Source organism: Bipolaris sorokiniana (assembly GCF_000338995.1).
Source record: "Bipolaris sorokiniana ND90Pr unplaced genomic scaffold COCSAscaffold_14, whole genome shotgun sequence".
In the NCBI taxonomy this organism is placed as follows: Eukaryota; Fungi; Ascomycota; class Dothideomycetes; order Pleosporales; family Pleosporaceae; genus Bipolaris; species Bipolaris sorokiniana.
In genome coordinates this window covers 543,225-568,007 of record NW_006911908.1, presented here as the reverse complement: position 1 = coordinate 568,007, position 24,783 = coordinate 543,225, and the positions used below count along the sequence as shown (strand labels likewise).

Genomic DNA, 24,783 nt, shown 5'->3' with positions numbered 1-24,783 from the left:
GGAGTTCACATACGCGACGCTTACCCAGGGGCGATCAGCGCTAGGATTCAACGTCCGCCGATAGTACGAGGTCCTCGCCGCCGTTCAGGAATACACTACTTTTACCTTCATAACTACCGCTATACATACATAAATATGTAACATTTGCATATTGCACATTGCAGTCTTTATGAAAAGACAATTTTGCAATTGTATTCATTGCAGTATGGGCTTTTAGCTATCCAAACCCAATCGGTGCAGGCCACCATACCATACCCAGCCCGCTAAACTAAGTGTAAAGCTCCTCGGTAAGAGCATTCAGCCCCACACCCTCCTGGGCAATGTCTTCCTCTTTCAGGAAGATCAATGGCATCTCAACGAGGTTGCCCTTGATCGTGCTGAGAATCTCCTTGACTTCACGCACACCCTGCTCGCCTGGAGCAAAGTTTTCGGCAACAACGTGGCCCCACTTGTACAACGACGGCTTCTTTTTCTCCTTGGCCTTCTGGTCCTGGCCAAAGAAGCGAGAATAGTACTCGTCATATTGCTTCCAGTTCTTGACCTCATCACTGGGTACAGGGTGGAACACTTTTCCAAAAGCTTGTGTGTTGGTGTGCGCTCTCCAGTTCCATAGGTTCCAGAACTCGTCAGAAATAGGGTCTACAACTTGGCGGTCCTCCTGCGAACCCCAATCATATTGGTTGGGAATTCCTACAGGCTCGTAGTTGGCATCTGGTCGCTCCATGTCCTGAGGTTTGAGCAAGCCAAGGTGCTTTCGGAAGATCTCCCTTCGAAGGGACGCCGCAAACTCGGACGCGCGCCATGGCTGTCCGTCCATGGAAGACTCTACCGTTTTGGGGTCGTGGATGATGATCGCGATCTCAGAGTCATGATCGCCAAGTTGCGAGCGGTCGTTGAGGTTAGCAGACCCGCAAATGACAATCTGGTCATCAGCAATCAAGAGCTTGCTATGGATGTATAGCTCTTCAGACACGAAAGCATCCATCTCAGCATCGGGGCTACCTTCCCAAGGCACATTACGAATGTCCTCGCCTCCGAGCATGTAACACTCGCTGACAGTGTCCCAACGTCCATCGCCAAGGCCTTGTCGCCCACCGACCTTCATTGCTTCTTGCTGGTAACGGTCATAGTCGCTCTTCCTGCCTTGACTTTGTGGACCACCACCGTACTGCTGTTGAGGGGCGGAGGAACCGTCCATTTCGTATACGCCATATTCCTGAGTAGGCGGGGGGTGATAGGCCTGGTAGTCACGCGCGTTGTCGTGGGCAGCATCGAAGCCCTCCTGAGCTTGAGTGTAGGAAACACCACTGCGCTTCTCCGTCTCCTGCATGATCTGACTGGAGTTGATACGGTCGTAGCTGCGAAGGTTGTAGAACCGGATGTACTCCATCGGGTTGAATCCTGCCTTGGCAATTTCCTCGTAAATCGAGTGACCACCACGGTTGATGGAGTCGTACTGGACTGTAATTGATGAAATGGTTAGCAAAATTTGGCCTTACGTTATGTTGACATGACTGTCTCTGGCCACTTACATTCCATGATAGCGCGGGTACCGAGTGCTTCATCGAGCTTCAGATCGCCCGCAAAAGCCGGCACAGCAGGAATCATAACAATCATCTTGTACTTCTCGCCATTTCTCGCAGCGCGAACAATGCGTTCGACAATGGCTGCACCGACCTTGTTCTTGATCGGCTTCTGCTGGTCACCTGTGGCAGTTATGAAAAACTGGTTCTCAATGTAGATGAAATGCTTGCTGTTGCGAATGATCTCGCAGTACGCATTTTGAATCGAATGCTTTTGTACATTGTTAGCCTTGGTTTTCTAGTGTTAGTGTGTGCTTTTACTGACCTCAGTGGTGATCAGGTTATGGCTCCATTTGGCAGAGCTTCGCGTAATTTGGCAGTCGACACCACCCTTCTGCGAGCTGTGCTCCGCATGGGACTGTTGGTGAGGTTGATACGAACTGTGGCCCTGGCCGTACTGATCAAACTTACTGTACACCTTCTGACGTAGACCACCGTGGCCGAAAATTCCTCGATCACTCTCTTCGTTGCCGCCGAAACCACGCTCTCCTTCATCTCCTTCGAAATCCCGTTGTTGAGTTGGCGCCTGTTGAGCGCCGCTACTAGTATCGGGTAGTCTGGCGTATCTGGTGGCTTTCTTGCTGTACTTTTCGTCGTAGATAAAATTCCAGCGTTGGGTAAAATGAGTACGCAGATCCTGAACAACTGGACCGGAGACACACAAGGCAACATCAGACCATCCCATACGAGAGCTTTCGGTCCTGTCGAGCTTGTTATTTTCCCAGTTGCCGACGTCCTGGAAGTCTGTTTCCGCGTTAGCATTACTAACAGACTAAAGCTTGGACGGCAGAGCTATGGAATATTGACCAAACTCGAAGACTTGAGATACCAACTTACCCAGCATACGAGCATTGTTAAAGTCTTGACCTGGGAAGACAATCCTGTCGATATTGCCAGGATGGGCGTCAGCAATTGCGTGCTGGTTGGTGTCCCATCGGCCATAGCACAAGTCGAGTCCTCCCATGAACGCGATGTGGCCATCAATCAAGCAGAGCTTTTCGTGATGTGCCCAGTACATGACTGTACCTTCGTGAGCACCATAGATTGCCTTGAGGCCATCTCCTGGGAGTTGAGCGAGTGCAGCCGGGGTGAAAGACATGTTCTTCATAGAGGCGAAGAAATTTGACTGCAGCACTGCGGCGTCTGGCAGGTGATCAGGGTGTCGGAAAACACCAATGTTTTGGTGGAGATCTTCCAGGTGGTGTTTTGTATGGGCTGAGGAGACTGTAATAGGTGGGGCAATCAGCGGATCTGTCTTTTCCCACTCTTCAAGCGATTTGAATATGACATCCAGGCCGATGCGCGTGAGCGCTTTGGTAAACATATCCGTCGAACTCGGTAGGAGAGAATGAAGATAGTTGGGTAGCAACGGAGTTAGTAACTTACGAGTAAGGGCTTGGGTAACCTCCTTGTAAACAATAATGTTGACCTTGACGCCACGCTCGGCAGCCGCAAGCAGCATGCGGTCGACACGATACTGTTGGTTCTTGGCAGGAGGACGGCGAAGGTAGAGCTCGGGGGAAAGCCACCAGTCGAGGATCCAGATGGACTCTTTGGCGCGCTCGAGAGCTATGGATACTGCGTACATGTACGAGCACCCATCGACATACCACTTGGTCTCATTGCCATGTCGTTCTGGGGCGAAGCTGGAGAAGCGATGTTGCTGATGATATTCTTGGGCAGCAGCAGGCTGTCCCGTCTGCTCATTTGTTCCCGCTGGGGGTTTCTGCTGGTTGTTGTTGTTGTTGTTGTTGTCGTCGCCACTTATGGCATCTTTGAGATCGGAGACGAACCCATGAAGAGGATCATGGAGTTTCTTGAAGAACGACATGCCGCCGCCACCGCCACCTTGCTGTGAGGATGAAGACTGAGGCTGGGTATTCTGTGTACGTTGAGTTAGGGTTTTGTTTAGAGAACCAAGCTTCTCTTAAGGCGATACAGTGAACAGAAGACAAAGAAAGCGGGCGAGCGAGGTTAGTGAATGACGAGGCTAGTCTGGCGCTTGGGCGGTCATGGTGGGGCAGTGCTAGGGAGGGATATAGCAAGCTGGTACTAGATACAGAGCATGCAATGACAGCATGGCATCTGAAGGAGGCGTATGTAAGTACTCACCTCTTTTTTGCCAAAGCCAAAACGCCGACCCATGTCGCCTATGAGGCCGCGATCGCCCTCGTGCCCTTCTTGGGCATTGTACTCACCGTACGCCAGGTCGTCGTCTCGGCGAGACATGGCGGTGCTGGCACAGGGGCTGGTAGAATGAGTGTCAATAGAGAAATTGGAACGATTGTGTTGTTGGGGCTACAAGAGCTGACCGAGCTGGAGGTCGAGGTGGTCGGACAAGCCCCGCGTCACCGGCTTAGCGCCATGAGGGTCAGCATGGGTGTGAGCGACGACGTAGCTGGCGAACGGACGAGCTGGAATCCGCGCCGACACCCAATCAATTGCACGTACCCTGATTTCTCCTGGTCAGCATCACAATCAGTGCAGGGGGGGCGGATGGTTATGGCATGCATCTAACCGCCTGTCTGTACCCATACCCGTCTCCGTGCCCCTCACCCCTCACCCTTGGCCCCTCACTGCCACGGACGGCACATATACTACTTCTGCTGGTCAACACTTCACAAACATACCCGGCTATTAAGCAAAACAATGGCACAGGGGCACCCGCGGGTTAAATAGATAAGCTTTGCATTGTCATGTACCCCACAAGTTCGCGTAATCATGATGGCCGTTGCGATGGATGACGTACCCTTGTACATCCGTCTGTTCCTCAAACTACATATATCCATTATCCCGCTGTGGGAACGGCTGGACTTTTTTCTTTATCCTGTAACACACAAAAATCTTTCATTGTCACTGCATACACGGTAGCTCATTCCTACATCATGGTCTTCTCTCCTCGTCTTGCAGTCTCTGCCAGACTGGCATCGCGTGCATTCACTTCCGTCCGACCTGTAGTCCCTCTTACTGCTGCAAGATGCCTCCACTCAACTCCCATCACCATGGGGGAACATCCTGTTGCTACTCTAAACGTATGTCCCGCTACAAAATTCCGAAAACCTGTCGGGCCAGGCTCACGTAAATATAGGAGGAGCTTATCCCTCGCCTTCCTCCGTCATCCCCAACTCTCTTTGAAGCGAAGAAGAAAAAGAACCTTACTTTTGAAGCTATTGCAAAGCACGTAGGGCGTGACGAAGTTGCAATCGCTGCTCTCTTCTACGGTCAGGCCATGGCTTCACCCGAAGATGTCCAGAAACTCTCCGAAGTCCTCGAGATTGACCCAGGAAAGCTCGAATCCCAGCTGGGTGGTTTTCCCAACCGAGGCAACACCCTCGATATGCCTCCCAAGGACCCTACCATTTACCGTCTTTATGAGATTGTGCAAAACTATGGTCAGGCTTACAAAGCTGTCATGCATGAGAAGTTTGGCGATGGCATCATGAGCGCCATCTCTTTCAGCACAAAGGTGGAGAAGGAAACTGATGACAAGGGCGAGTGGGCCAAGATCACCCTGAGGGGCAAGTGGTACGTTTGCTGCAAAGTAAAATCACTTATATATCGCTAATGACGATCCAGGCTACCATACTCGCGATTCTAAATCATTCACGATACCAGTCCAATTCAATTTTTTGCATTCATGATGATATGAGCACTTAAGGACTCAGAGGGTGTTGTCATTCACGCGACGCAGTCAAAGCAAAACCATATCTCTTTATAGTCTATAAATCATTTTCTTACGTCGGTTGTATTGCACGCGTGAGAGGGGTTTGTTGTGGTTCTAGAGCGCACTTTTCTCAGCACCTACCAAACTTCACCGTTCCTGCCTCTCGTATCTCTCACCTTTGATCAGTCACCGCTTATTCCTGCTATACTAGCAATGCCCCACTCACCTCTTAGCTTCAATCTTCTTCCACATACTTCTATCCTATAGGCTGCCAAGGTAGATTTGTTTGCCCTTCTTTGTTCAATTCACTTGATACCCTACCTTACTCATCACATAAGGTGTCTCGTATCAGCAGAAGCAACCCACAACTGTGTGAGCTAAACTACCATTGCTATAAACTTCTACTGACTCATTCTCGTCTCAAGAACAGAAGCCAACATGCCTGCCTCACTCGAGCCAATCCGGCGCTTCAAGTGTACGTACAAAGACTGCAACATGTCCTTCGATACCGAGAAGCAGATGAGGAGCCACAAGAAGCAGTCTGACGAGCACGAGTACTGCCACAAGTGTGATGAGGACTTTGAATCTTTCGAAGATTATGCCATGCATAAGATTACACGCCCAGTAGAACATGGTCGTGCATGCCGTGTGTGCGGGGACGAGTTCAAGAGCATTTCTGGCCTGAAGCGCCATATCGAGCTGAACCACAAGGTTGATCAGAAGCTTACCTGCATCGGATGCCACGGATCTTTCTACCGTGCTTCTCTGTTCATTGAGCACCTCGAATTCGGTCACTGTGAGGTGATCTCGGCATCGCAGTTTCAGGGTCACATCATTCACAAGCACTTGATCAACGAGCTCTTGAAATGCGGCCCGGCACTGGACCGCTTTCGGCAGAAGACGTCCAAGTTCGACGCGGCTATTGATTACGAAGAAGAGGGTGGCGTCGTGCTCGAAGATCCCTTGGACCATGACCAGGGGATTGAGGCAGTCGATTTCAAAGCCATTGAACCCGACACGACCCTCAACCCAGCCATGGATGACCTATCTTTCATCCCCAAAGGGGTGCCACGTCCATCTAGCCCCAGGCTCAAAGCCTGGGTCAGCCGCAAGGAAAAGTCCTCTGCTGCTACTCTGTTCCCCGATGTGAAACCTAATCCTCCCAAGGACTTCTCCATCTCGGCTCATGACGCTGCCATGGTGCAGGAGCACGGCATTAACATCTTGCGCTCACGCTTCTGGGATCCCATGAGCACTGACTGGAACCCCGAGAAGTTCTATGATGCCATTGTGGGCAAATACCACTGCCCTTTTATCTGCGAGTAAATTGGTCTAATCCCTATGTGTCTGGGGGAATTCTTTGCTAACGTAGATAGGCAAACTTTTGACTGCGTCGGCGACCTCAACAAGCACATTCTCGGTGAACACCGCGTCACACACATGAAGTGTCCCAAGTGTCTCAAGTACTTCAACAGCGCCACGGCACTCATGTCTCACTGCGAGTCTCAAGGTGCTCGCTGCCAAATCAACAAAGCAGATGATTTCAACATCTTCCTCGATCGACTGACTGGCGGCTTTCTCAGCGTTGAAGAAAAGACTCGGCCTGACCACTTGAACACGAAGAATGTGCTGGTGAGGAACGATGAGACGGGACACATGGAAATGTACAGGCCGCCTGTTGCTAGCTACCTCGAGTACAAGGTTTCAACACCTCCGGATTGGAAGGGCACAGCTGGTTCAACTGTGCAGATTGGGGGTCCCCCACAGACTTCGCAGTGGTAGGGTGGATAGGCTAGTGGCGGCTTGGAAGTAAGTAAGGAATAGATCGTGGGTATGCAAAAAAAGGGAGGGGGGAGGAGTAACAGGGGATGGACATGGGGAAAAAAGTACTCGATACGTGTACTTTGGTGAAATAGCTTTAGTCTCTTCACCTTCCATTCGTTACACTTGAAAAGCGACATGCAAAAAAATCATACTCATTACGGTCCGGGTGATTCAAATACCCATCTACTCGTGTGCTACAAATAATACATGCCATGCACGGGTGGTATCAATGCTTGATTTTCATTTCCTTACAACAAAGAAAAAATGCAACATTTCCGCACCAAAGGCAAACAGTAAGAGAAAGAAAAAAGAAAGGAGAAAAAGAAGAGAGAGACAAAACGGGCCGTCGTAAGCCTGGTCCCCCTTTCCTCCTCCTCCTCCTTCCTTAAATAAGACCCCCTAGACCCCTCTTGCTACTCTGATTCGAAGTAAGTTTCAAATTGCCCATATCACACCAGTTGACACCATTCACTGTGACATCCTATTGATCAGACTGTTAGCCATGAGATCCTTATTTGCTTTCCCTTCAGAAAAAAAGGGGGGAGGAGAATAAAGACTTACCAAACAAGACAAATGCTTACACCAACTGCACGTATTCCTCCACTCATAAAAGTTCCTCAGCAGCAGTATAAATCCTATAAATACCGCCATGAGGCTGCCGGCGCGAACAAGCCACCACGCCCACCACAGGGGCTTTCTTCCCTTGAAAAACCCAATCGGTTGTTTCGCAAACGCCGTAACCTTTGACACCGGGCTTTCGGATTTCGGGGCGAGAGGCTGCGTATCCACGGTTGCATAGGGCGGTTCGCCCTGACCGGTGCGTTTCCGGAGCGCCTCGGGCGAATGAAGGATACAGATACCCAGGACGAGACCCATGAGAAAGCCACCGATATGCGAGAAATTGTCGAGACCAGGCAGAAGACCGATAACGAACGCAATGGCCATGTCGAGGAGGAGGAAGAGCAGATCTTTGACGGGACTGCGGCGCGTAGACCAATGGTACAACAGATCCAATAACGTAAGGGCGAGGACGCCGAAGAGAGAACCGGAGCAGCCAACGGATGTAATGCCGTCGGGTGCGTAGTTGCCGCCGAGAACGAAACCGAAGATACCGGCGGAAAAATAGACGAGGGCGAAGCGCAAGGGGCCGATTTCCTTTTCCATGTCGCGACCGAGGGTCCATTGCAGTAACATGTTGAAGCCGATGTGGATGACTCCTGCGTGTAGGAACATCGGGGTGATGAAGCGCCACCATTGGTTGGGCTCGTGGCTTCGGTCTTTGAAGTCGGTCACGCTGCTCTGATCGGGAACGCCGCTGCCCATGCCGCAGAGCTCGGCCAAGCTGCACTGCGGTGTGTTTGGGGTGATGACGGTGGTGTTGGGACATGGCCATTCGAGGACGGGAGGGTTGGCCTCGATCACCCGCTTGATGTTGTGCATACAGGGCGTGAAGCGAGCACCCATGTTGATGAGGACGTAGGGCGAAGGGCCAATCATGATGTTGAAATTTGGCTTGGTTTGGATAGGAGAGCCGGTTAGCATGCCTAAGTATCTTGTTAGCACACAGCTCAGCCTCGACGTCACCGTATACACGCACCATTTTTGATCAGTTCTCCAATAAATACGCCAACCTGCACCGCCGTAAGAATGTATACGACCCATGTAACTCCTCCGTTGAACAAGCCCTTCTTCTTCTTCTTTCTACTACTCTTCCTCCTCCTCGGTTCTACTCCCATACCGTAAAACTCTGGATCATTGTCGTATCGTACAGGGCTACCGTCGTTCCTCCTATTTTGATTCTGCAAGGGTATTGCATTTTGGTCTGCAAACGGGTCTGGTTGCCGCGCATGCGGATCGTTGATATGTGCGGTGGAGCTATATTGAGTGGGCGGCTGGTATGAGGTGTTTGAGTACGTGGTGTCAATTGGCATGCCACTCATGGCTCCGCTGCTGTGTGTATGCACGGGATGCGGCCGGTCGTCAAAGGGCGAGCCGACGGGCGAGACTGGGGTTTGTGTATGATTGCCCGGCAATGCAGGCAGAGGCGCATCGTTTCTGTCGGGTGGCTGGCCGTAGAGATTGGGGTTGTGGTTGTTGTTATTGTTGTAGTAGTCATTGGCGGCCATGGTGATCAGGCGCCGAAGCGGTTTTAGAAGCCGCGATGAAACAGTGGGACAAGCGGCACAACGGGATGTGCGCCTCGATGGGTGTCGAGTCTCTTCTATGAGCGCAGACGGTGAATGCGACGTTGGTTATGTATGTAGCATGTATGACAATAAGCTGCGGGGTTAAAGGGCACAGGCGTGGTGCAGCTGGAGCCGAGGCGGCAGCGGCGAACAATTGTGTAGTGTAGACAAACGGATGTAGAGCAGACGTGTCTTGGGGGGTCCAAGGAGAGACGACCAAGGAGATCAGGCAGGAAGTAAGGTTTCGGAGAGAGTGGCACAGCTGTCGTATTCTAAAAAATTAGCGCAGCGGACATGCAGTAGTAAACGAGGGTGGTGTGAAGGAGAGGCTGAGGGTTGCGTATGCGCAGCAAAGGCCAGGGTTCGCGTGGCGGCCTTCAGGGATCTTGGTAGCCCCAGCCACTCATCGCATCGGGGCGGCTAAGTGTGGCGTTCCGGGGCTAAGAATAACAAATACCCCATCAGGCATGCCAAACTCAGTGCGTGCCGGACACACCCGCAGCAATCTTGCAAACACAACTGTGGCCATGCCCTTGCTGTAACAGCATGACTTGCTTCTCACTTACTCGTGGCAGACGTGTCAGTATCTTTTGGCAGTGCAGGTGGATCAACACGACGATGACGATGTCGTTAATGACGATGTGCAAGCCCACTTGTTTACGCGGACTTTGACAAAGAACGACACCACGTGACTATATTACGCATTCCTCTCGTAAATGACACTCGACACATAGTACATACATATATGAATAAACATGTATTCATTTCTCACGCTATAGAGGCGGCAGACTCTCTCTGCAGTTGGGGCACATGAGCCGATACCGCATCCACCCTTCGAGACAGCCAGTGTGGAAAATATGCCGACACGGCGTCACCATGTACTGCCGTCGTTGCAGCAACATGCTCGTGCCCGTCGCACTGTTCTCATCTGCCCCTGCGGGTACCACTGGCACTTCAATGTCGTTGGCGCAGATACTGCAGTCAAACACTTTCTTGCCCTTGGACCTCGACTCGCCTGATGCCTTGGTCGACTCTACCTCTGCACCGGCCCCAGACGATGATGCATCCAGCACCGTCGCAGACTCGCTCGATGTCGTCATGTTCAGTGGCATCGTCGCACCTTCCTCGTCCTCACGGAGAATCGGATGGTAGTCGTATGCCGGCGGGGCCCATCCGTCTCGGACAAAGAATCTTGGTCCGAGCATCTCCTGGCTTACCAGCATCACCACCTGCATCCACACCCAGCCCACCAACACCCCCATGGCCCTCCAGTCTGTCTGTGCAAACAGCACGTTGTCATCCCTCATGTAGAAATAACTGACGGGCGCAATCCGAGCAACACTAATCCCCACAACATAGTCCCACCGCAGTGCTCGTCGACAGTTCCGCATCGTGTTTCGATAAATTTGTGGTACCCAGAAGGAAAGGTACACGAATGAAACAACGTCAAAGTAGATGGTACGGTACGTCGTGCGGGCCGCAGCAAACTGGATAGTGACAAAGAAGAGCACTATCAGCATTAGACAGAAGCGGCTGTATAGTGTGCCTAGCTCGGCTCTGGGATTCGCATTCGCATTGGTAGTAGTTGTGTTGTTATTTGGTCCAGTGTCAACATCCTCGTCAGGATCGTCTTGGTCTGGTGCAATGATAATGGGTGTAGGTGGTCGCGGCCGCGCTGCAGTGGCCGGTAATGGCAATCCCTCTTCGGGGGGCGCTGCTGGTGTGGCGGTACGAGATGCCGCTGGTGGCGTTGAATCTGCAGCTGCCGATGCCTGTTGCCGCTCCTGACGGGCTCTCTCTGCGGCTTGAACAGACCAGATATCCATCAGGAACCGGAGATGCGTAAGCACTGAAAAGAGCGCTATGAATGCTATGCTGTAAAGTGCCAGCTGTGCCGTGCCCAGGAAAAGATACATAAAGATGAGGATTAAGAATGTGAACCCATCACCCACAGCCATCATGGCAATGGTATAGAAGCTGACCCTGCTACGCATCGATGGTGTTGCTGTCTCCTTCATCTGCTTCATGGTAAACCAGAGCTGGAATGCCAAACTAACGGCAAATGCAATGACGCTCTGTCTGGCCCGCGTATTGAAGATCTCCGTTTTCGAGCCCACCAAGTGCATAGCTTCGGAGGGCGGAAAGTCTGGAGGACCCTTTGACTCAATCACAAGCCCGCAGTCCGGAGAGAAGCCCACCATAGACATGGTGTGTGATATTTGCCGCGGAATCGGAGCTCCCGTGGGATATCGTAGCTCATGCTCCAGCCAGTCCATGTCGATGTTATACGGGCTCGGAAACTCTTGAAGATAAAACACAAATTCGCAATGACGACCCTGGAACAAGCCTTCGTTGGCTCCATCTACCGCAGATGTCCACGGGTTCCACAAGATAAACGTACGTTTTTCTTGCCGCTCAATCGCTTCGTGTATGGTCCAGTTGAGAAATTCCTGCGACGTGGCGTACAGATACGGGGAAATCTGCATATGGGGTAGGGCGAAGATTCCCGCAAATCGATCGCTAGTTGTAGTCAACACAGCGGTGCCGCTCTTCAGGAAGTGGACGCCATGAACTACAAACTCCCACCAGTTGCCCCCAAAGCTGTCCCTGTCACCGATGATTACTTTTGCGCTAATCTCCGATATGGTTTGGTTCTCGTTTCTCCGCATCTTGTCTTCGAGCTCCGTGATATGCAGCCGCACCGGTCCTCCTGCTCCCGTAATATTCCGGTCAAAGTCAACTATGTTTCCAAATGGGTTGTCCGGGTTTGACGAGGCGTTGCCCATATCGCCAGGGTGTCGGATGCGGCTGAGGGCCGAGCGTGTCCATTCGCCTTGCACGTAACCAGAAAGGTTCTTGTATATGGGCATTATACCCTCTCCCTGTTCGAGCGGCCCATCCAGCATCTTCTTCCATGGTTCCCTGAGTATCTGTTCCGACTGCGCCTTGGCCTTCTGCCTCACAGGGTCCAGCAGTTCCCATGCAAAGCCATCTTCTTCTCGCAGCCCGCTGATGTTCAACCACTTGTTATTCTTCGCATCAAAATCGCCATATTGTGTTCGATTCAACAGGTCCAGCTGGTAATATTCGCGATCAATGAGTTCCCGGAATCGCGTGCGCGCATTGAACGTCGGCTGCTGCGGTTCAGGCGAGTTGATGAGCAGCAGGAGAATTATGAAGAAAAGAAAAGACCGCGGGTCTCTTCTTACTTCCATCACCGCGTTTTTGACGATGTGTGAAGCGCCATCAAGTGGCAGATGTTGGATGTTGAGGTGGGCGGCGACGTTGGCTAGGCGTTCATGTTCGAGCCTAGCATGACGACAGACGTTCGGGGCTCCGCACCTCCGCTTGGCATCACTCTCATCAGCAAGCCACATGTGCAAACAGTCAAAGCGCAATTCTAACAATGTCATTCAATGGGGCAAGAGGGGTATTGGTTATTTGTATGTACACAGGAAAGAGGCCATGGCTTCATCATAGCCTGCACTAAACACCTTCAAACGCCTTCATGCTCAAAAGCATCTTGCTTTATTCGCGTGATCCATAATTCTTCCAAGGGACATAACAACATGAATTGATTAACCTACTGCGTCGGGCCAGCAATTACAGGTGCTGCAGCTTCAAGGTCAACTCGCTGCACTGTCTGGCGCAAATCGTTACTGCTGCGGACCAGGTTGCCAAAGTATTTGCGAGCTACTTCGGTCTCAGCCTTGATCTTAGTCGTCTCCTCCTTTTGAAGTTGAAGCTTTTCAACGTTCCTCTGCAGACCAATCCGAACATCGTTGGCGGGACCTTTCAGTGCGCGTCGGACCTCGGAGCTAATGCGAAGAGCATTTGAGTGGGTGTAGTCGATTGCCGTCAGCTGCTGAGACAGCTTAGCGCTGAGTCGATGAGGAAGCGACTTGGGTACTGATGCAAGAACATAGGATATTCCGAGAGCAACTGCAAACGTTAGTATAGATCAGAACATGCTTGTGCGGCATGACTTACCACCAGCGACGAGACCTGGAATCAGTAGTCTCCTCATATTGGCCGTGCCCATGATCTTGGCAGCACCCAGAGCGCCATCCACCCAGCCAACACCACCGACTAGCCTGCCTCCTACTAGACCTGCAACTGTCATAGCCATACCAGCACCTGCGGCCTTCTCTTGTCGCTCCCAAAGACTTGCGACATCGAAAAAGTCCCACAAGTCAATGTCAATGTCGACTTGTCTAGCCAGAGCGTGCACAGACTTCCTAAACATTCGCTCTGGGCGGAACATGACATCTGCATACAGGTTGTTGCCGAGATGCAAGACACCTAGGTTCTTGATGCCATTGTAGCCCTGTACAGCCTGGTTTCGCGCATGCTCTTCACATAGACGAACGCTTTCGGTGACCTCGTGCAACATGGAATCGCGAATGTCTTCGGCATACTGGTAGGCTGAAAAGAGTCCTGGGTATTCGATGCCCAAGTCCAGCTCTGCCACCTTGGCAATGCAGTCGTTGAGAGTGTCGCGAGTGTGGCCGTAGACTTCCGAGGTTGTGTCCTCCACCATACGGTCCACTGCTTCTCCAGCTTCTGTTCGAGACTTCTTTGATTCTTCAAACTCTGGCTCGAGCGCCTCAATCTCTTTCTTGATACGGTCCAGTTCGTTCTGGGAAACATCGCGGTTGATAGTTGCCAAGTTGTGCATGTCTCCTAATACGTTGAGTAGATAAGTCTTTGCCGGCGCTAACTTTGACCTAGCCCTCTTCTCCAGGACAAAACGTCGTAGTGAGGCCTCGAGATCGGCAAAATCCCGTTGCTTTTCTGCTTCCTTGCCTTTACCTTTACCCGATGGGTCGTCATCGTCGTCGTCTGGAGGACTTCCGCCTGCACCCATGGGAATTGCGTTACTCGAAACAAAGTGCACTAGTTCGCTAGATTCCTTGAAGGTTGCTGGGCTGAGGCTATTGACCTGCTTCAAAATCATTTCCTGGCAGCGCCTCTGATCCCTGATCGTATCGAAGCCATTCACCACCATAAACATGTAAGCTTTCTCGCGGGCTGCTGTGAAGATGAAGTTTTTCGCAGATTCTGTAAAGTGGTTGGCGGCTGAAACGACAAAGACGACAACGTCAATCTCTTCTTGGCGGGCGAAAACAGCAGTGGTCTTAATGGAATCGGCGTTGAGTCCCGGTGCATCAATAAGGGCAATGTCGACCACGCCATTGTTCAGCAAAGATTCGTCCACATCGCGGATGTCCTTGACGTAAATCTTGCATTGTGAGAAATGGTCGTTGTCGATTACAATCTTTTCAAGGTCATTCAGATCAAAGACAATGTATGTGCTCTCGTCGTTGCGGTTGTAGGTCGATCCAATGGGGATGGCATGAACTTCCTCAACCCCGCCGTTCTCTCTAAAGTCAAGGACCTCGCAGAATATGCTTGTGCATGGCTGTTGGTCTTCGGGAAGAACCTTGCGACGGAGCAGGGCGTTACAGAATGTAGACTTTCCAGCGTTCAGGTCTCCGGTCACCAGGACCTTGCTTGAGGTGTCTTCAATGCGCTCCTTGAGGGCAAACAGGTGGCGTATACTTTGCTGGATTTGACCGTCTAGGAGAGAGGCGACGGAGTTCTTTTCGAGTGAATGGACCAAATCTGTCTGTGTCCGGCTGCCCATGCGTAACTCTAACTTCAGGACCGAAAAGTCGTGGGCAAGTTGAGGTGTCACTAGTCGAGGCTCGTCCTTTCGCTTGTGTTCGATGGCTGAACTGGACTCGGCGTCGTCTCCGATCGTGGTACCGGCTCGTCGTGGTCCGCGGGGTCGTTCAGGCGAGCGGGAAGCGGGATCGAAGTCGCCCATTGCGGACTGGGTATGGTGTAGTCCGGGCCGCGAGTCGCTGCGAATATGTGATTTTTGCTTCTCTGCTGCTTGAATAGAAGGGTAGTGTGCGGGCCATTTCAAATTCATTTCTTGGAAACTTTTTAAGGCCTCGATTGTGCCGTGAATTGCGCGGCCGAGGGCATTTTTATTCTGGTTGTATCGCAGTTGAAGGACGTGGCTGCGCTGCTTCTCGTGCTCAGCATTTGATGAGCCCGCGGACAGTATGGGTACAGGCGAGGGGCGGTCTTCGCCAATGTTGGAGCGCCAATTCATGCCAGAGCCTTCACCATCCTGCACACTGCCGCCATAGCCAGAGTCTTCGTCCAGCATAGACACCAGGCGGGCAGCAGCATCGCTGGTTGTGCTACCGCCACCGACGGTCATGTATCCTGGTCCTGCATTTCGACGAGGGACAAAGCCGTCGGAAGAGCCTTGGCGGCTGCTGGAGGACTCTCCCGGCGTGGAGGGGCGGCGGTTGTTGCGGCGGTTTGGATTCATCGGGGAGGTTTGATGTTGTGTTGTAGGCTACGAGGAGGGGCGCATGTCGTATTGGATACGGGAAGATGATGTCGCGGACGAGGGAGGCGGCGGACGAAAGAAAAGAATATGCAGCGAGGGAACGTCAGAGTTGGTGGTGCACACGCCACTAAGATTGCACGCAGGGATTGGCTGTTGCCCACTTCCTACGCGACCGCCCGGCTGACAATGCGATACAGCGTCTTGCATGTGAGCGAGTGGCAAGGCAGTGGCCTGGAGGGGGAGACAGTGAGCCTCCAGTATAGAAATTTGTTAGCTAGTGGAAGCCCGACAATGCAAGTGTGATAACTTGACAAAGGCTCGGCATTGCAGTCCCCTACATACCTACGTGCCGACCTGCGTGACGATCCAACGGCTACTCGACCAGGCAGGCAGAACACCAAATATCTACCACAATCCAACAAGCCAGCCCACGTGTGACAATTACTGGGAGCCCGGATGGTTGCAGGTGGGCTACTTCACCGCCATCTTTGCCAATCTATCTGCCTACATCATATCCTTGACAGCGACAGGTAGCGGTTAGGCCATACCCGCTAATCTCCCACCCCAAGTCTACGCCATCCCACGGCCCTTCTCCACTTCGCACCCGTCGCCGCCATGAATGTGAGTATTGCTTGGTCTTCACTACAGCCTCAGCTGATATATCGCCCAGATCGTAGAATGGGCCTTCGGAAAGCGCATGACGCCGGCGGAGCGGCTGCGCAAACACCAACGTGCACTCGAGAAGACGCAACGAGAGCTAGACCGTGAGCGCGTGAAGCTCGAGAACCAGGAAAAGAAGCTGGTTGCAGACATTAAGAAGAGCGCCAAAAATGGCCAAATGGGCCCATTGCGGATACAGGCAAAGGACTTGGTGCGGACACGACGGTATGCTGGCCTGCTGCCTGTCGCATTGCTGGCTTGGGACTGACACTCGCCCCAGCTATATCCAGAAGTTCTACCAGATGCGCACACAACTACAAGCAATTTCGTTGAGGATCCAGGTAAATATGGGCATGATCAACCAGATTGGGGCTATGTGGCTGACCGCGAGCAGACGGTTCGCAGCAATGAGCAGATGATGCAGTCCATGAAAGGCGCCACGAGTAGGTCTATGTTTCAATGTGCCCACCACAATACTAACATTCGCAGCACTGCTTGGAAGCATGAACAGGCAGATGAACCTCCCCGCGCTTCAGCGTATCGCCATGGAATTCGAAAAAGAGAATGACATCATGGATCAACGACAAGAGATGATGGATGACGCCATCGACGATGCCACGGGCATGGAAGACGAAGAGGAGAGCGAGGACGTAGTCAACCAAGTTTTGGACGAGATAGGCATTGATCTAGGCCAGGCTGTAGGTCGAATGTCATGTTTAGAAGCGTATTTGCTAACGAGTGACAGCTTGGCGAAACACCCAGTGGCCTGCAAAAGAATACAGTACCTGAAACTAGAGTGGCACAGGCCGTTGGAGGCGGAGGCGCTGACCCCGACGACGATGATCTCCAGGCTCGGTTAGACAGCCTGAGGAGGTGAACATCGAGAGGCAGGCACATGACAAGCAGTAAATGCACATGATTGGGCTAGTATGTCACATGACCAGGAGTTGCGGCAATGGCGCTATGTAACGGTTGTTGGCTTTGAATTAGCATCGGTTACCATAACGGGATCAACATACCAGCACTTGAACTGATGTTTTCATGTGAAGGCATTTGATCCATATTTTCTTGCAATCTATCCGTGTAGCAGCGTTTAATGTTCCGTCTACTACACACAGTAACAGAGGCCAGTCTCCGGACTAGCTCCAAGTGCGAAGCGGACATTGAGGCTAGCCACTGCTTATTACAGCCAGTCTACCAACTAGTCTTGATAAGTAGTAAATATAGTATGTAATCCGAAGTGTGACGCACTACGAAAAAAGCGATGAGCCTGTACTCTCACTGCTAGAAACCCAACCTCTACAGTCACGCCGCTGCTACCACCCATGTCGCAGATACACCTTGCCTAAAATAATCAATTCCATACTAAATGCATCTCTTTCATTACCTCCATCGTCTTTGATACACCCTTTGTATGCTTGGAACCTATTATTGCCTTCCCACTCATTATAATCCAATACGAACTCACAATAAAGGCTATTTCTATCTACACATTGCACATGCAACAAAAATACACATGTCTATCCTCGTAAAGATGGTTATCTCCAAAGACCCACCACAACAATAAGACCAGCGATCAACTAATTTCTCCCCCTTCCCCGACGTTCCTGTCAGCAAAAACCCCTAATCAAAACTCTCGCCCGTGTAAGTTTCCACTTTCAATAAACTCTATTCCGCTGATCAATCTCGAATTTAAATACACTTGCGGATATCCAAGATCGTCTGCCGTGTCATTTCCGGCATCAAATATCTTCACCGAAGCTCCCTTCAAGAAATATTTGGGCATATTTCAACTGGCCGGTGTGTGCCGCTGCTTTACTTTGTGTTGTATCCCACAAGTCTTTTGTCTCCAACATAACGAAACAACTTCTATCTGCCCCGTTCCTTTCAACCACTGTTCTTTTTTCATTCTTTAGTACTTCCACTGCCATTTTGGGTTTTTTGGACAAAAACGTATCTGGGGAAGTTTGAAAAAATGAAACGCACAATCTCAAGAGACTCGATTAAAAGCGTGGTGACGAAGGCTTCGCGTACTTCACTGTGGGAGCAGTTGGAGAAGCCGAGAAAGGTACGTTTTGCGCTAAACGTTTGAGATTCACTGTTGCTGATGTGAGGGGCGGTGGTTTAGTACATACGGCAGGCGTTCACATCGTATAAGATTTTGTGATAGGGGTATGTTGGTTGGATATCAGGACACATGGAGATCTGGAGAGAAGAGGAAGAGCGTGGGGTGGAGATATGGAAGGTTGAGGAGAGGCATACGGCAGAGGGATGAAGAGTGAAGATTGAACAAGGCTACACTGCTGATACTTCAGTATTTATTTGTATACCGTATGCACATTCACTCCCTCGTATCTCATCACATCTGTATTACCATTAAATTTCCATAATAACTTCATTCGCTGCGAACCTCCGTCCACTAAACGGACTCGCCGCAAAAGCGTACAACTCGTCTTTCGTCAGTTCTTCTCGATGTTTCGCCCATGCTCCCTTGAACGCTCCATTAGCACTGATCCTGTATGTCGCTGGCCTGCGCTGTGGCATCCACGGCCTATCAAACACTATCTCAACCTCTTCTCGCATACCGGGCGCCAACGTCAACAACTGGTTTGGAGGCGGCGGCATCTTGCGGGTAATATGTATTATAGCCTGTTCTATCTCGCGGTGGTTGGTTTCGTCCACGATGTTGAAGACGCCTGTGTCGAGTGCGTACGGATCCAGTGGCGTGTTCCATTTGAGTACCGTGTACGTTGTGTCCGAGTGGTTATTTTCCACAGTCACAAGGAGAGTAGGCGGGTCCCGAGATTTCTGGCTGAGCGATACTTCGAGTCCAGGTAGGTTATTGCCTGATGTGCGATGCGGTAGGGTAAAATCCAGGGGCGATGGCGATTGGTAGATGTAGAATGCGCCCAAGAGAGTGACGGCCAGCCCCGTGAGCAAAGCTATTCGCAGGTTCCAGAGGGCTGCCATTTCAGATGCAGGTATGCTGGCTAGATATGCATTTACAGCTTGTGGTGAGTAAGGAGATTCGAGTTGTTGTTGTTGTTGTTGTTCTTCTCCTCTCTCCACCCTGCTGGAATAAGGGCGAAAGGGTCCAGCAGCTCAGGAGACATTATTGCTAAATCCCCGCTCGATTCTCGCTTACATGCTGGATCCCGAATCTTTTGCATTCTGGTCGACAGAGTTCATCACACATGCAACGAATCAACTTCATCAAAGACAATGTAAAGATTACCCTTTGTAGCTTGGTCCGTTGCTGGCCCCTGGTTGGAAGCGGGATGTGCGGGGTGTGCAGCGCTAGCATTAACTAACCTGCCCGACATGGCTCGTTCCGCCGAACTGCATCATTGCTACAAGATAAGACGGGTTGTTTTTGCGGTCGAGTAGGTTGCGAGGCCTGGAGGACGAACATCCCGTTGTGGATCCTAGCGCTGTCTGATTTCCCCCATGTTGATGATGCGCGCATAGCGGCATGCTACTAGTACTTTGCATAGAACTACCCCTTCTATCGCCACTGGATAGAATTTACAGAATTTACACCCATTTCATAGCCCAGGTCAAGCATGACAAAATAACAAGTACCAGCGTCAGTGTCCCAACGTAATTTTCGATCTTCCAGCCCCCAGCCTGCAATGCTCACACTGCTGCGCCTCGCTTGGCCTTGCAACCACCGGGTTCATGCGTATGACGATCTTGGACGCCTAAACGCAGCGCACTTCAAATTATCGTACCGTCTCTGAAACTATGATTCCGGACACACAAGTACACATGTCTCTTGCTCTCGATGTGTGTCACATGTTATCGCTTGTTCTACTATGAGGCCATCCGCGTACATCTCTATCACCTCCAAGGATGCGACTGATGAGCAGGGTAGAGGTGCCCAAACGATAGAAATGCAGCGCCTCGACGACGGCACTGGATCCGATATAATGCAGCCCAAGACGGAGACTCGTAAAGCCGGGTTGAGAGAAATATGGTCATCTTCTCCTTGGAAAGTAATTTTGGTTGCTCTTGCGGCTCTCCTTGCGTCCGCCATCATTGTAGTCCTCGCTGCCGCCGCGGAAATGGCATCACAGAGCTACATCATGGGTCGGGACTGCTATCCTAATGGTCTTTGGAAAGAAAAGCCTGGTGCGACATGGCGCATCATGGATTCTTCGTACTTTTTCACGCCAAACCTCAGTTTTGGAGCCTTCACCTTCACACAGGTCAAAGTCATCGATGTTGCTTGGGACGTCATCGTCGGAAGAGGGGGACAGCTGCTGCTGGGTTGGGTCAACTATCGCGTCTTCAACGAGTGGTTGGTGTATCACATGGAGATGCATTCCACATCCTATAAACTCTACGCGGCTGTTGCCTTTGAAACGACGACTATGGGTACACTTGGTGTGTTAGCAAAGGAGTTTCTGGCGTTTGGCAAAAGAACACGGCGCCGGTTCTTCAGGTGGCTTGCGATACTATCCATGTTGCTGTCGACTTTGTACGTGCTATCATTTCCGACTTTGATGGCTGCCATGACTGGTTACATTACTACGTACGAGCTGTATGTGGAGAACCGCGATCACAACCTCATCGAGTGGGGTAAAGTAAGACGAGTGACGAATATCATTCAAGACGCAGATAGATTGGGCTACGAAAAACCCTTGATAATCACAGAAACCGATACGGAGCTCAGAAACGCTGTCAAACTTTGTATGTCGGGCGCAGACTCTCCTCAGTATCTGGCTAACTTCTACTCAGACATAGAACAGTTCGATCCTTATACAGGCAGAACCCCCGGAACAACTGTAGAAGGTTTTACTTACTCCGAGCTGTACACTGATGAGCCTTCAAAATGGGTAGTAGAAGGGACAAAGAAACCTGAAGAGCTCCCTTCTCCAAGCCTGAATATTACAACCTACCGGACCTACCCAGAAACAATAATACCTCCACCAAAATGGTTTGGACAAGTCCCAGTTGCTTTCGAGAGCCGTCCCACAGATATATACAGCACGTCGTACTTGCTTGAGCATGGTTCCTGTCAACCAAGCGAGACATACCAGTGGGGCTTCTCCTACATCTTCCTCTTCATGGTTTCCATATTCAACTTCATCTGGACATGCATCATGATAGGCATGTGGCTCGATACACGGCTGAGCTCGAGAATGTACAAGAGTGGGCGGAGACCGGGGCTGCTGCGCAGCATTATGGATTACTCGGCTGCGGTCAGGCAGGAGCTCGGTACCGAGGCGGAATATCTAGAAGAGGACTGCTTGCGGAAGCGTTTGAAGCAGAGCGGGGGTGCGTTGATAGTGCCGAATGGGGAGCTTAGGATATCGCGGATGGATACTGGGGAGAGTGAGATGAGGGAGAGGGGCTGGCGGAGGAGATTGACGAAGGGAAGCACGTTTTAAGAAGGCAGAGCAAATCATGGCATCATGATCGTTATCATTGCGAAATATAAAAGGGGATGGGGCTCTAGCCCCATTGGAATCTCTCTTCATCCAACCTTGTGCCTTCTTCCCAGCACTTTTCCACCCATCCTATACCAACTATTCGAGCAAGTCCAGAGATTCTCGGATTCCCTCTCTTCGACAAAGATTTCTCGTCTGGCACAATGACGTGCGTGACCCCTTCTTCCTCTTCCTCATTATCAGCAATCAGCCCATCTCCAAAACGGAAATAGTTCTTCGCCAGCTGCGCCCTCAGAGACCATTCTTTATTATCTCCGTCATACGAGAATACAGCCTTGACAGAGTGAAACATATGGGTCTTCAGCTGCTCCAGAGGCTTGCCATGATCTTCCAGCTGTTTCAAAAAGTCGTGTCGCTGGAACGTAGCTGGACTTTCCGGTTTCGCCATCCCATCCAGAAATTTCCTCATCTCTTCTACGTCCGCAATGTCGCGTGCGTAAGAATCGCCATTCTCGTCTACGTTGCTCTCAAATTCGAATTGATCGTCATCGTGGAGGTAAAGCATGTGCCTGTTCGGTTCAAAAGGAAGTAGGTAGGGCAATGCGCCAGTGTCTGCTTCGTTTTGCGTAATACAGTCTTGGATCCAGATCGGCTTGACGATGTTGTTTGTAGCTCGCTTTTCCAGAGACGCGACTTTGATCAGCCGTTTGTCGGCAATGATGATGAGATTCTTGTCTGTAGAGTCGCGTTGGACAAGCCTACCACCGTTGGCTTTGATGAGTGCCTCTAGGTCAGCTTTGGATTTCTTCACTGGGTGCATCTGCTCAGTCATGACATAGAAGCTGAGTGCGTCGAAGATTTTAGACTTTGGGCCTGCATAAGGTGTCGTCGTCGTATCGTTACCCATCACCGCCAGCGGCTTCTTTGATGTGCGTGCCCTCTTGCGCCGTGACTGTTCGATCTTGAATTCCTTTTCCTTCTCAGATTTCTCGATCTCTACTTTGGTTTTGACTTCGAGGAACTCCTGCACGGAAAGCGCCTGATCCCATCGTTTGTCTGTCCTGAGCTGTTTAAAGCGTGGAAAGCGGAGTGTCAATGCAAAGCGGAACTTGTCACTGCTCTCGACACTGGCGGCTTTGCACTCCAGTACGACAGAATCGCTTGGTCTAATCCATTGGTCCGGTCTCTCATGTTGCCGATTCTGCTCGTGGCCACCTAGTTCGATGAATGGCGGTGGACGCCGAGGATCCCAGTCATGCCATTTTCCTTGCGTTCGTCCTCGTAAAGCAGCGTAGTCGTCCGAGCTGAATCCACCACCAACCTTGAAGAATGACCAACAATGTTCGTGTTTGGGGTCTCCTGGCTTTGCGCTCTTGTTCGTAAGTAGCGCACAGAGGAAAGATGAGTGGGCACCACCGCGACGACCAGAGCCAAAGTACCCTCCAACGACAATGCAGTCAAGAGACTCTCCAAACTCGGACATGTACTCCGGCTTCACCTTCATCCAATCGTTATTTCGTTGGTTCAAGCAATACATCGAGCGAGGGTTCTTCAACACCAAGCCCTCGGATGCTTCAGCAACCACTTTTCGCAGCGCCGGCTCGATCTCAGTATGTGAACGAGCCTCAATGTATGGATGAACTTCTAATCTGCGATGTACACCTTTGACAGCGCTTTCCAGAGCACGACGGCGATCACGAAGCGTATACTGGGTGAGCAACGTATCGTTCAGGTACACACAGTCAAACACTCGAAACAGCGGTCGCTGGCCAGTCTCTTGGTTTGTTTTGTTCTCCTTCTCGGATATGGCTGCCGTCTTGAGAGTACCAAAACCGACAATGTGATCAGTTTCCATGTCCCAGGTAACCATTTCGCCGTCGAGGATAATGTTCTTCACGTTCTTCCCAAATGCGTCTGTTATGAACCGCGTTAGTGCTCCAGCTGCGTCGCCGTGGAAATGCTTTCCATAGAGATAAGTGTAGTCTTTCGCCTTTCGCGACCAGAAGCCAAACGATTTCCCACCTGGCGCATCTGGATCCTCTACCATATGTAGTTGCATGCGTTCGCCGTCGAGTTTCTCCTCAATCCAGAATGTATCTTCATCTGAATCTCCTTTGAACCTGTTAACCATCTTCTGGAACGAGCCTACTTTGTCCTGAAATTGAGCTAGTTGCGGTTGAAAGCATTGCATGAGACAAAGGCCAGTATTCTCGCCCTCGAGACGTATGTTGTGATCAAAAAGCTCCCAACAAACACGCCGAAGATTCGACGACACATTGAATAGCGTTTCTGCATCTGGATGCCAAATATCAAGCAAGGTCTTCTCAGTTGCACCAATCTTCATCTGACGAAGAATCATCCGGATCAGCCATGTCATTTCCTCTGCATTCATCCTCCGGTAAAATCTCTGGAAAATTTTGACTTGCTCTTCTTCTGTACCGACTTGCGATAGTTTGTCGAGAGCATTGTTGACTTCTGCAATGCTCATGTCGCTGTACTCTGTCTTGAGTTGCCGTGACGACAGGATCTCATAACACCGTCCGGCAAAGTCACCAGCAGTCCAAGCTGATGCTTTTTGCAGCTGACTAGGCAATTTCCAGTTGAGCATGTGTTTTGCATCATCTGAATCCTTGCCAATTCTGGTGAGCTTGATCAAGACCTTTGCTATTGCCTTCTCCTTTAGGCCGTACATGGCCCGGTCTCGGTCTTTCTCGGGAATAATGAGGCGCATTGCAGGGTAGAAGTCATTCCCCACCTGCTTCCGCCAATTCGCAATAAAGCGCTCGACGATGTTCCGCTTGGCTTCATGAGGCGTTAGGCTGCCGCGGCCGTGCGGTCCAACCTTGCGCCGAGGGCCGACCGGTTGCTTCTTTTTTTGCGTGTCCATGAGCGGATTGAAAAGATCGGTGAATAATGTGTGAAACGGCAGTGTCTTGTGTAAATTCAATGGCCGCATTGGGTATTTCTCATCAAGGTCGTCATCATGGCCATACATGAGGGTATTCTCACGTACGGCGTCGGCATCCAGCATTGGCGTATCTTCTGCCATTTTGAGTGCATTGATGAGGAGCACCACGCCGTGGGCCGTCGTTGGTATTTGAAT

General features: G+C 51.1%; 9 protein-coding genes across 9 annotated transcripts; 4 read left to right on the top strand and 5 right to left on the bottom strand.

The window, feature by feature from the left end:
- Nucleotides 1-70: 70 nt before the first annotated feature.
- Nucleotides 71-4,035, bottom strand: COCSADRAFT_40123 (uncharacterized protein). The gene is made up of 6 exons (XM_007705432.1): nt 3,696-4,035; nt 2,970-3,465; nt 2,421-2,807; nt 1,849-2,327; nt 1,533-1,794; nt 71-1,461 (listed from the first exon to the last, which is right to left on the bottom strand). The coding sequence occupies exons 1-6, from the start codon at nt 3,810-3,812 to the stop codon at nt 269-271; spliced, it is 2,934 nt and encodes a 977-aa protein (XP_007703622.1). The 5' UTR covers nt 3,813-4,035; the 3' UTR covers nt 71-268.
- A 135-nt stretch (nt 4,036-4,170) lies between these two features.
- Nucleotides 4,171-5,574, top strand: COCSADRAFT_150416 (uncharacterized protein). Its single transcript, XM_007705627.1, has 3 exons — nt 4,171-4,615; nt 4,672-5,108; nt 5,160-5,574. Exons 1-3 carry the CDS (start codon nt 4,469-4,471, stop codon nt 5,179-5,181), a joined length of 606 nt encoding a protein of 201 aa, XP_007703817.1. The 5' UTR covers nt 4,171-4,468; the 3' UTR covers nt 5,182-5,574.
- Nucleotides 5,575-5,685: 111 nt separating this feature from the next.
- On the top strand, nt 5,686-7,211 carry COCSADRAFT_345742 (uncharacterized protein; the record flags this gene model as incomplete). Its single annotated transcript, XM_007705626.1, has 2 exons — nt 5,686-6,569; nt 6,624-7,211. The coding sequence occupies 2 exons, from the start codon at nt 5,686-5,688 to the stop codon at nt 7,027-7,029; spliced, it is 1,290 nt and encodes a 429-aa protein (XP_007703816.1). The 3' UTR covers nt 7,030-7,211.
- A 6-nt stretch (nt 7,212-7,217) lies between these two features.
- On the bottom strand, nt 7,218-9,571 carry COCSADRAFT_40121 (uncharacterized protein). The gene is made up of 3 exons (XM_007705431.1): nt 8,669-9,571; nt 7,633-8,615; nt 7,218-7,552 (listed from the first exon to the last, which is right to left on the bottom strand). Exons 1-3 carry the CDS (start codon nt 9,195-9,197, stop codon nt 7,457-7,459), a joined length of 1,608 nt encoding a protein of 535 aa, XP_007703621.1. The 5' UTR covers nt 9,198-9,571; the 3' UTR covers nt 7,218-7,456.
- A 365-nt stretch (nt 9,572-9,936) lies between these two features.
- On the bottom strand, nt 9,937-15,706 carry COCSADRAFT_125334 (uncharacterized protein). The gene is made up of 3 exons (XM_007705625.1): nt 13,248-15,706; nt 12,845-13,199; nt 9,937-12,461 (listed from the first exon to the last, which is right to left on the bottom strand). Exons 1-3 carry the CDS (start codon nt 15,604-15,606, stop codon nt 10,031-10,033), a joined length of 5,145 nt encoding a protein of 1,714 aa, XP_007703815.1. The 5' UTR covers nt 15,607-15,706; the 3' UTR covers nt 9,937-10,030.
- Nucleotides 15,707-15,949: 243 nt separating this feature from the next.
- Nucleotides 15,950-17,535, top strand: COCSADRAFT_150403 (uncharacterized protein). The gene is made up of 6 exons (XM_007705624.1): nt 15,950-16,248; nt 16,298-16,512; nt 16,568-16,628; nt 16,682-16,730; nt 16,777-16,985; nt 17,033-17,535. The coding sequence occupies exons 1-6, from the start codon at nt 16,243-16,245 to the stop codon at nt 17,162-17,164; spliced, it is 672 nt and encodes a 223-aa protein (XP_007703814.1). The 5' UTR covers nt 15,950-16,242; the 3' UTR covers nt 17,165-17,535.
- A 670-nt stretch (nt 17,536-18,205) lies between these two features.
- Nucleotides 18,206-19,345, bottom strand: COCSADRAFT_40116 (uncharacterized protein). The gene is made up of 2 exons (XM_007705430.1): nt 18,416-19,345; nt 18,206-18,355 (listed from the first exon to the last, which is right to left on the bottom strand). Exon 1 carries the CDS (start codon nt 19,255-19,257, stop codon nt 18,664-18,666), a length of 594 nt encoding a protein of 197 aa, XP_007703620.1. The 5' UTR covers nt 19,258-19,345; the 3' UTR covers nt 18,206-18,355; nt 18,416-18,663.
- A 675-nt stretch (nt 19,346-20,020) lies between these two features.
- COCSADRAFT_243296 (uncharacterized protein) lies at nt 20,021-21,712 on the top strand. The gene is made up of 2 exons (XM_007705623.1): nt 20,021-20,979; nt 21,028-21,712. Exons 1-2 carry the CDS (start codon nt 20,103-20,105, stop codon nt 21,678-21,680), a joined length of 1,530 nt encoding a protein of 509 aa, XP_007703813.1. The 5' UTR covers nt 20,021-20,102; the 3' UTR covers nt 21,681-21,712.
- On the bottom strand, nt 21,713-24,770 carry COCSADRAFT_243297 (uncharacterized protein). Its single transcript, XM_007705622.1, has one exon. It carries the CDS (start codon nt 24,727-24,729, stop codon nt 21,745-21,747), a length of 2,985 nt encoding a protein of 994 aa, XP_007703812.1. The 5' UTR covers nt 24,730-24,770; the 3' UTR covers nt 21,713-21,744.
- Between the last annotated feature and the right edge of the window lie 13 nt (nt 24,771-24,783).